Source organism: Wolffia australiana, chromosome 14 (genome assembly GCF_029677425.1).
Source record: "Wolffia australiana isolate 7733 chromosome 14, ASM2967742v1".
Taxonomy (NCBI): Eukaryota; Viridiplantae; Streptophyta; class Magnoliopsida; order Alismatales; family Araceae; genus Wolffia; species Wolffia australiana.
The window spans coordinates 6942390-6951683 of record NC_135848.1 but is presented as its reverse complement, the minus strand read 5'-3'; the positions used below and the strand labels follow the sequence as shown (position 1 = coordinate 6951683).

The window sequence follows — 9294 nt, the reverse complement described above, 5'->3', positions numbered from 1 at the left end:
TGTCATCCGTCGTCGTCTAGAGCGATTGGTTTCAAGTCAACAGTCATCTGTCCCAGGCGATGGACGAGAGATGACAATTTAGTCTGGTGGATTACCAAAGGTGGCAGCGGCATTTCTATCCACTGTCATCTATCATTCGTCCTACATTGCTACGAAATGAAGTACGTAACCGTCATCCATTACGTTGGACGGATGATGGACCGGCATCCATTCCGTCCGAGTTTGTCGCCGGCTGTAATCCGGAGCAATTGATTGATGGATGACTGAAAGGGACGATTGATTCATCAGTCATCTGTCACAAATGACGGCATGGATGACGGAGGATGACTAATGATTATTTGACCAGGTGGATAACCTTAGGTGCGGTGGTGCAGTGACAAGATTTCCGTCATCTGTCCTATGTCCCACCAGTATGTAACCGTCATCTGTCATCCATCCTACATCAAAAGTCAACTAGAAAGGCTGCTTTTCTAAAAGCCTCCTTGGCATAGAAAATTATATCTATTTGTGGCCATAAAAATATGTTATTTTATCTGGTCCCCTCTCACGCTCTATCTATCTAACTCTCTTCTGGTCCATAAAATAGATTGATCTGATCAAATCAACTGATCCAGTCAAGACCCTGCAGCTAAATTGCATGATCATCTGGGAGGGGATGATAGAGAATTTTGGGACGATTATCGTCCTTGTCCTACAAAACCGTCCCATCTGGAAACTGTCCCGTCCTTATTTCATCCCGCCTCGAGCATCCTCACTATAGTGCAGGGACGCGGACGGGACAAGTTTTTTGTTCCGGGACGGAAAAATCGTCCCGTCCAAATTTGTCCCGGGGACCACCGGACGGGACAGTTTTTGTCCCATGGGAGGAAAAAACCATCCGTCCAAAGGTCTCGGACGTTGAATGTAGCCATGTGGCCTTGCAATGACAATTTGCAAACGGACGCAGCTCAGAAATAATTGTACATATGGCCCTTTGCATTCTCTCTCCTCCGTAATTCCCTAAAAAACTTAGAAAAATGTATATTAATATATAAAAAATATAAAATGGGTTTTCTTCCTTGTTTCGTCTTGCCTGGAGCATCCTCACGCCGCGCAAAATCCACAAAATCCGAAATGTAAAAAATTTGGGATTGTAAATTTGAATTTGTTTATCTAAAGGGGCTCTCGCTCTTGGCGGCCGTAGCTTTCTGCTCCGTCGTCACTCTTGGACAGAACCTCAATATCTCTCTCTCTCTCTGCTTATCTTCTTCTCTCTAAAACCTCCACCTCACTCTCTTTTTGTATATTCCATCTCAAACTTTTATCACTCTCCCTGCCTATCTTCTTCTCTCTCAAACTTCCATCTTTTTCCCTCACTTCCTATTTTTTCTCTCTCCGAAAAGAGAATTCCCCCAAAAATGCTATATTTTGTCCATTCGTCTCGGTCCGCCATCCAGCGCATTCAGATAGGATGATTTTTTCGTTCCGGGATGAAAAAAACCGTCTCGGTATGGACTTCCATCCCATCCAACGTCCGAAGAACCTGGACAGGTAGAATCATTCATCCTGGGACGGAATCTTCGTCGTGTCTTCATCCATGCAGTTAACCTGCAGGTAGAATCACTTGTATTTCCCTCCACAAAGGAGTACTGCAAAGAAGTATGAATAAAGTGAATCTTCAGTAAGAACTATAAATCAAAAAGCGTACCATTGACCTAATCTTCAGTTCTAGATCTGCGTGATCCAATCAGATCTTCAAACCCTATTTCCAGGTCACTGCTAAGATGATCAGATTAAATTTGCAGTGGTTTCATCGAACAACGACGGAGGTGGTTAACAAATGGAAGATATTAAAATAAACGAAGTATAACGTTTATTTACGACTGACATTCGGAAAAAAAGATGAGGATTATAAGCCGGTATAATGCTTAATTAGGAAGTAACTCCATAGGGGAGGACTGCAGCTGCAACCACCCTTCCTTCTTCGTTCAGGATATTATATGTCGAGACCGCATTTCTCTGCCAATGGAGAAAAAGGGAAGCTGCTTTAAAAAAAAAGTATAATTGAGAACAATAATTTGGAAAATACATGAGATGAGCATTTCTTTTTAACCCACCGAGTCAATAGTTTCCAACTTCATTCCAGCAGACCGGATGAACTGAAGAAGATCAGGGCTGACTGGTTGGATATGCCTCCCACAACCTAAAATTAAAATCTCTGAAGTAGAAGAAAAAATAATAATTAGGTGCATTCGGTGACTCATCGTTCAAATATGAGTTCCCAAAATGTTTATAATATCTGAAATAGAAGAAATAAGAGAACGACGAGATTGCCATTCAGAGATGAGGGAAGAACATAAGTAGAATGCAAACCCTAAATGCTAAACCCTATAATGGAGCAGAACTCATCCTTGCGGCATCTCGTGTTACAGAGGTTTTGCACACCAATTTGGGAATCTTGTTGTCGGGGTAAATTATTTTCGTGAGGTGAAATCCCAAAAAAAAACACAAACTGCCCATATTACTCCAGCATAAACTCAAGCGTCATAGAGGGGTGGTAACCAAACAGTTGAATTAAAACTCAAACATGGTTCTCTAGTTTTCTGCATAGAATGTGAAATCAATTTATGGAGTAAATAAAGCTCATGGATCCTTAAAAGAACCGAGCACAAACAACAAAAAAGACGGATAAAGGTACGTCCAATCTTGTTGCAATGTGGCCTGGCTGCTACTGTCTTAAAGTCACTATTGTTATAATAAGAAAAAAAACTTAAATCATTTTTTTTTTGAAAAACATAGGAGGCGGTCACCTGAACAAATTGGTAACCACCTGACAAGTACATGGTTCGAGCCCTAGGGATCTATTACATGTATACATTTTCCTCTTCCCTCTCCATCCCCGTCACGAGGAAAACCATGATGCTATGAGACCTTCTATCTCATGGGTGAGCCCGTTTGTAGAGGCCTTCCCTCCTTGGAAGATCACCTCATTTCTGCGTAGCCAGACTCCCCAGAGTACTGTCAGCGCTCAGGCCCCCACTTCTCTACATTTGGGACCGGTCCTCTGCATGGACTCCCAAAAGGCCTCCTCTGATAACGCGTTCACCGCCAACTGTGTTTGGGTGGCCCAAACTGCACGTGCCAAAGGGCATCCAAAAAATAAATGATTGCAATCCTCGTCGTCTCTCGTGCACAACACGCATACTGTCGGGGCATCTGGATACATCCTCTTGAGAAAGACGCGGGTCATCAGTCTCTTTCGTAGCAAAAGCCACCCAAAAATCTTGACCTTAAGCGGAACCTAAAGATGCCAGATGGTTCTACTCGCCTGGATCATATTTTTGTCTTCCTCCTTGTCCTATTGGATCCATGCATAGGCTTTCCCCACTGAGAAAGGAGCTCTTGTCCAATCCCAACCATCTGATTCCCCCGGGATAGGTCGGATCTGATTTAGAGCTTGTTGCAAGCCCAAGAAATCAGTTAGTCGTTGGTCTGACAAGGCACCTTCAATCCTCGGATTCCAGGTACTGTCCCAGCATTCAACTCCTGTAGCCTCGAGGCATTGCGCGAGTGCAAATAGCCGAGGGAATGCTTCTCGCAAGGGGCCATGTTACGACCAGGGGTCTGTCCAGAATTTAAAGAGGGAGCCATCGTCTAGTCGGACAGAATAGAACTCCCGGACCTTGGGGAAGATTTATCTAAGGCCTTGCCAGAATGCGGACGCCCCCTTGATTGGGGCTATTTTCTTATCCCAGTTCAATCCCCGACCATACTTTTCTCCCAAAATCTGTATGGTGAGGTCATCCCTTGGTTGCATGATCCTTGTCACTCACTTTGCTAATAATGCTATATTCATGCTTTGGATATGCAATACTCCTAGTCTGCCATGTTTGATGGGCCTGCATACGGCATCCCATGCAACCAGTGCGAGCCCTCGACTCTGGTCGATACCAGTGCCTTTCCAGAGGAAGCGTCTCATCAAGCCTTCAAATCTCTGGCAGATTTCAACGAATGGTCACCTACAGTGAATTGTGCTCGGGATGGGCACTTTGGCCATGATGATTTTGGTTACTGGACGATCATTCTAGAGGACAAACTTCGAGAGGGACAAGAGGCCGATTATATTCCCGATTATGACAAGGGTGATGATAATAACAGTGTTGAAGAGTTGCTCAAGAGAGTAAGCAATGAGTACTGGGAACCGGGAGAGGATAACTATAAATTGTTATTATTATGAACAATTAGATGCCAAAAAAATGATTATTCTTTCTCTAGAGTCGATGAAAGGATTAACTGATCAACATATAGATTATGTAAATGCTCATAACACAAATAATCATGTCAGATCCAGGCAAGCGGTAAATTAAATATAGGCCCCAAACGTCAGCATAAGCTAGATGGGAGACATGCAGGTATTTAAATAGTTAACGCACATCAAAAGTTTGGGAATCTTAATGTGTATACTTAAATATAACAGGAAATGCAATTAAGAATGATGGATGAATGACTGAACCATTGATGCAGAAGCCACACTCTCGCCAGAGCACTATTTCTTTTGTTGCTATTTTACCCTACAAGTTTGTATATCGTGTCTATATCCTTTTCTGTCTTTGTAACCATACTTCTTATCATCTGAATCTGAATTTCTTGTTCCTGCTCCAAAATCGATCCTAAATTTGCCGGCAAGTGGACCCTATCTTGCTGTATAAAAACTAGGGCTCTCGTCCATGGAGAAACACCATCTTTTTCATGCTCTTTCCTCCACAAAGCTCCTCAGAGCTACTCCATGATCGCTTCACAATTGGGGGCCTCATTATCTTGAGCTGCTATACAGAGCATCTCGCTCCTCTCACTTCTAGCTGAAGCAATATTTCCCTACATGGTATCAAGCCAGGATGCAGGTTCAAATCCCAGAAGCCACACACTGCATACTAGGGCCATAAATAAGCCAGTGGCAGGTGTTGTGGGAGAGTGTTGAAGAACAACACCCTGCTTAAAGATGAAAAGTAGCAACCTTGCTATCAGCTATAGCTTTTAGCACAGTTGGTAAGGATTTGAATCCAACACACACCAAATGGCTTGTCAACCTGAGAGGATTCAGCAACACAGGATAGATAATTAGAAACTCAGCCCACTTTGTTAAGAAAACGATAGAAAAAGCCATAGTAAGCTCGGTGTTTGCTCCCCCAGCAGATCAAATTGCTGACATCTTTGCAGTGGGGGATTCCTTGTCCAGCGATTCTAAAATTTGTGTCCAAGAAGTGCATGACAGATATGCATACCAAACTTGAGGTAGAGAGTTCGACAATGTAAAAAATTTCCCCTCATTCTTATATCCTCTGTATGTTTGTTTTGTTTTGGGTCAATGATTTCTTTACATAGTAGAAGTGCCTTTGTCATTAGCCCACAGGGGCATTTCAGTCTTTTAGAGATTGCTGTATTTCCTTTAAATAGGGATGCCCTCCCTTTAGGAGGGCAGCCAAGAAGAAGTTGATTGAAGTAAGATCTTCTTGTCTTCCCTCTTCTCGTCTGATTCTGGTCTTTCTCTCTCCCTCAACGATCCCCTCCCCTCGTGATCGTCTCTACCTACCGCGTCTTCAGGCGGCTCGTCCCCGGCCGATCCCTACCCCCTCTGCTCGGCCTCCTCTCTGATCCTTCCCGTTTCACCTCCCTACCCCGGGAATTTCTACCTCACCTCATCCTCTACCCTCCTTCCGATACGAGCCTAGATCAAGGATCGTATCAGTTACTCATCCGCAAACCCTTTTTTACAAGTACCATCCAAAGATCAATTTCATAACTTGCGGAACGCCATCCACCATGAATAAGGAAGATGTTCTCCTCAATTCTTCATTTTAAATCAGAATGAAAATAATCAACCGAAGCTCTGAAACAAAAAACTCCCATGAGTGTTATGGTTCACAGGGAATGTAAATCTCATAGACGGTTAGGCCAAGCTATGTCAACAGGAACGTACCTGGTACAGGGCGTATCAGTTTGAGCATAGATAGACTGCACGATTTAAAAATGGCATTAACCAGCTTAGTCTTGCTGAACATTTGACCTTATGATTCTTCATCATAATTCATTCAAAAAAATGATCCTTCATCATAAATCGACGAACAAGAAACAGAAAGAAAAAAATCTACATAATCATACGATACTTAAATTAGAGCCATAGGACAAGAAGTAGATGTGCAAGTGGCTTTTAATTCAGGAAAACTGTCCTCACGTTGAGGTAAGTCGCACAGCTCTCACCGAGAGAGCAAAAACAGGTTTGCTCGCCTATTACGGTCACATACCCTCAAATTATGGTTAAGTTAACATGGACGCGTGATAAATTAACAATACATTACACTTGAATTTAGACTTGAATTTAGCTTGACAATATACATTTCGTGATGCATGTTACAAAGGTGGAAATAGAAAACTTTCAAGAATTCCCTCAATGAAAGAACAAATTAACAATCTGACTAACAAGTACTGTGATGGAATGGTGCAGAGTTTCAAAACATACTCAAAAAAAGGCTAAGATCATTCAGAATTAAAGACAGGATTTAGTGCCTATTCATAATAGAGTTTCAATACAGAATGGAAAGATATTTGACGGTTTTAGGGTGAGCATGCCAGAAACACATGATTCTTAAATGTTATCAGCGAAAAGTGAAAAGCTCTCAAGATTAGAATCGGTACTGTCAAAGAATTAGAAGTACCTCGCAGATGTTATCTCAGAAAAGCTCTTGGGGGACCAAGATGTCACGACATTACCAACTATAAGCAGGCTGCCTTCATAGTCTATGCCATTAACAGTGAATCCAGTGTCAGTGTACCTAGAAATATAGTCAATTCAGAAAGGAAAATAAGAAACCACAGAATGATGAATAAAAGTTCTTATCTAATAACTAGTAGCATGATTTCAGAATCTACGAAATTATCATTCGAAAAATAATTAATAGATTGTCAAAATAATTTACAGTTCTTGTCACCACAGTGTGAGCTAGTGAGAAAAATGTTGATAGCGGTGTAAATTTTGACAAGTATTACGATGAAACATGATGTCTTGTAACCATTAGTAACGAGCATTACAATAATATATTCTCCGGTGACTTCGTGATGTGATACGCAACTGCATGGCATTTTTGGCCCATTACAATTTAGAAAAAAATAACCAAGCTATGAAAAAATTGACGTTTTCGATAATGTAGTTGTCAAATCTGACGATTTAACATTCTTTTTTTTTTTTGAACTATAACTAGGGATGAACACCCGATGAATCGGTGAACCTCCCGATGACGATTTAACATTCTTTTACATACAAAACTAGAGGACAGACTACAGAACGAAACACCTCAGTGAAGTCTAGCATTAATTTTCAGGAAACTATGATTGGTGAGGTAATAATTATTCTCAGCTGTCTGACTCCATCTTGTTTCCCCAATATTTCCGGTTCTGAACTACTCTCTATTTTTAGCAATATATGTTTTCATAAACTATTTATCAAATCAGGTGGTTACCGATTTGTTTGGGTGACCACCTCATATGTTTTCAAAAAAAAAAAACTATTTATCAAAAATCTGCTTCCGTCAAAACAAAATTCAATCACCACGAGTAAACCATCGCCTGCAAACTAAAAATCTGAAATTTTGATTAAGTACCGGGGGAAAAGGCATGTTGAAATTACCCTCCCATTCCTGTTCCATCTGAGGGCCATAACTATTAACTCTAAAAGGAACGTTCTACCATTTCTCTGAATCTTAATTTCACCACCCATTGCCACCACTCAATCAGAATCATCAAATCTACGGGGATTTATATCTCCATGAATTATCGATTAATCAATAGGTAATGGTGACAAACGATTTTCGCATGCAGCAACTTCCGTGATTATGTGTCGCCTCATAATGACACAAGGGGCAATTTTTAAAATAAGAACTTTGGGAAAAAACAGGAACCGTTTAATAATTATGAGATGACCATAGAGGCCCAAAAGGTCAAGTTGCTGGAAAATTCTCTCACTTCTGGAATCGTAGCTGGTCTTCCGGAACGCTGTCGATGAGATTTATCTGGTCATAAAGCGAAAACGCCCGCCTGCATCATGCCCCCCTAAAAATTCAGAAACAATCGTCGGGGGAGCTGAATACTCAAGATCATCAAGAAACAAACAAATTCTACGGATAAAATTAGAAGCCATCGTTGGGGGAGGTGAATACTCAAGACCATTAAAAAAAAAAATTTCTACAGACGAATTATAAACAATGGTTCTTGAGTATTCAGCGCCCATTGAATACTCAAGAACATCAAAAAACAAGCTAATTCTACGGAATATATTAGAAACAATCGTTCGGGGGCAGCGAATACTCAAGATCATCAATAACAAGCAAATTCTACGGAAAATTATAGAAACAATCGTTTGGGGGAGCTGAATATTCAAGATCATAAAAAACAAACAAATTCTACGAAAATGTTAGAAACAATCGTTAGCGGGAGGTGAATACCTATGATCATCAAAAAACAAGCAAATTCTGACGAAAATTTAAGAAAAAATCGTTAGGGGGAGCTCAATATTCGAGATCATAAAAAACATATAAATTCTGCGGAAAAAATTAGACAGAATAAAAAAATCAACGGAAATTTTTGGAAACAATCGTAGGGAGGCTGAATACTCTCAAGATCATCGAAAAAATAAACGGGAAATTTTGGAAACAATCGTAGGGGGGTTGAATACTAGAGATCATCCAAAAAACATAAAAAAATCGGCGGAAAAAAATTAGAAACAATCGTAGGAGGAGTTGAATACTCAATATCATCAAAAAAACAAAAAAAATCTACAGAAAAACTTAGAAACAATCGTAGGAGGAGCTGAATACTCAATATCATCAAAAAATAAGCAAAATCAAACGAAAAACAAGGATATTTGGATGAATTTGTGCATCACCTCAAAGAAGGGAGAGTCCGATTGGGAAGATTAGCAGCCGGAGAAGAAGCCCTACTTCCGGCGGTCTTCACCAGATGAGGAAGCAACTGCATTAGCTTCTGCCCTCCAGAACCTACCATGGCTTCTCCTGCTCTTTCTTCCTCTTCGATCTTACTTTATATCATATACTGTCACTTGCCTATATATAGATTATCCTATTTTTATTATTATTAATCTTTAACTAAAATTGTACACTCTCTTGGATATTCTATTCTTTTAGATAATCCATTTGATTTTCTTGGAATCTTGATATTCTAGTAATTTATAGATATTAGGTATTGGGTAGACATGATTTTTAAACTTTATATATCTTGGTATGTATCTTAGTTATAGCTTTATAA

At 40.4% G+C, this 9294-nt stretch overlaps 1 protein-coding gene across 1 annotated transcript; it reads right to left on the bottom strand.

Annotated features, from left to right (window-relative positions):
• Nucleotides 1–1809: 1809 nt before the first annotated feature.
• On the bottom strand, nt 1810–9062 carry LOC144711905 (uncharacterized). Its single transcript, XM_078586042.1, has 6 exons — nt 8915–9062; nt 7996–8067; nt 6693–6809; nt 5957–5991; nt 2097–2197; nt 1810–1998 (listed from the first exon to the last, which is right to left on the bottom strand). The coding sequence occupies exons 1-6, from the start codon at nt 9031–9033 to the stop codon at nt 1912–1914; spliced, it is 531 nt and encodes a 176-aa protein (XP_078442168.1). The 5' UTR covers nt 9034–9062; the 3' UTR covers nt 1810–1911.
• Between the last annotated feature and the right edge of the window lie 232 nt (nt 9063–9294).

What these genes read in the sequence shown, in the direction of transcription:
- LOC144711905 (XM_078586042.1), bottom strand. Translation starts at nt 9,033, where the DNA reads ATGGTAGGTTCTGGAGGGCAGAAGCTAATGCAGTTGCTTCCTCATCTG. An exon ending in GACCAGCTACGATTCCAGAA is followed by an intron (nt 6,810 to 7,995) that starts GTGAGAGAATTT and finishes CTATATTTCTAG; the next exon opens with GTACACTGACACTGGATTCA. An exon ending in AGTTGGAAACTATTGACTCG is followed by an intron (nt 1,999 to 2,096) that starts GTGGGTTAAAAA and finishes CTCCATTGGCAG; the next exon opens with AGAAATGCGGTCTCGACATA.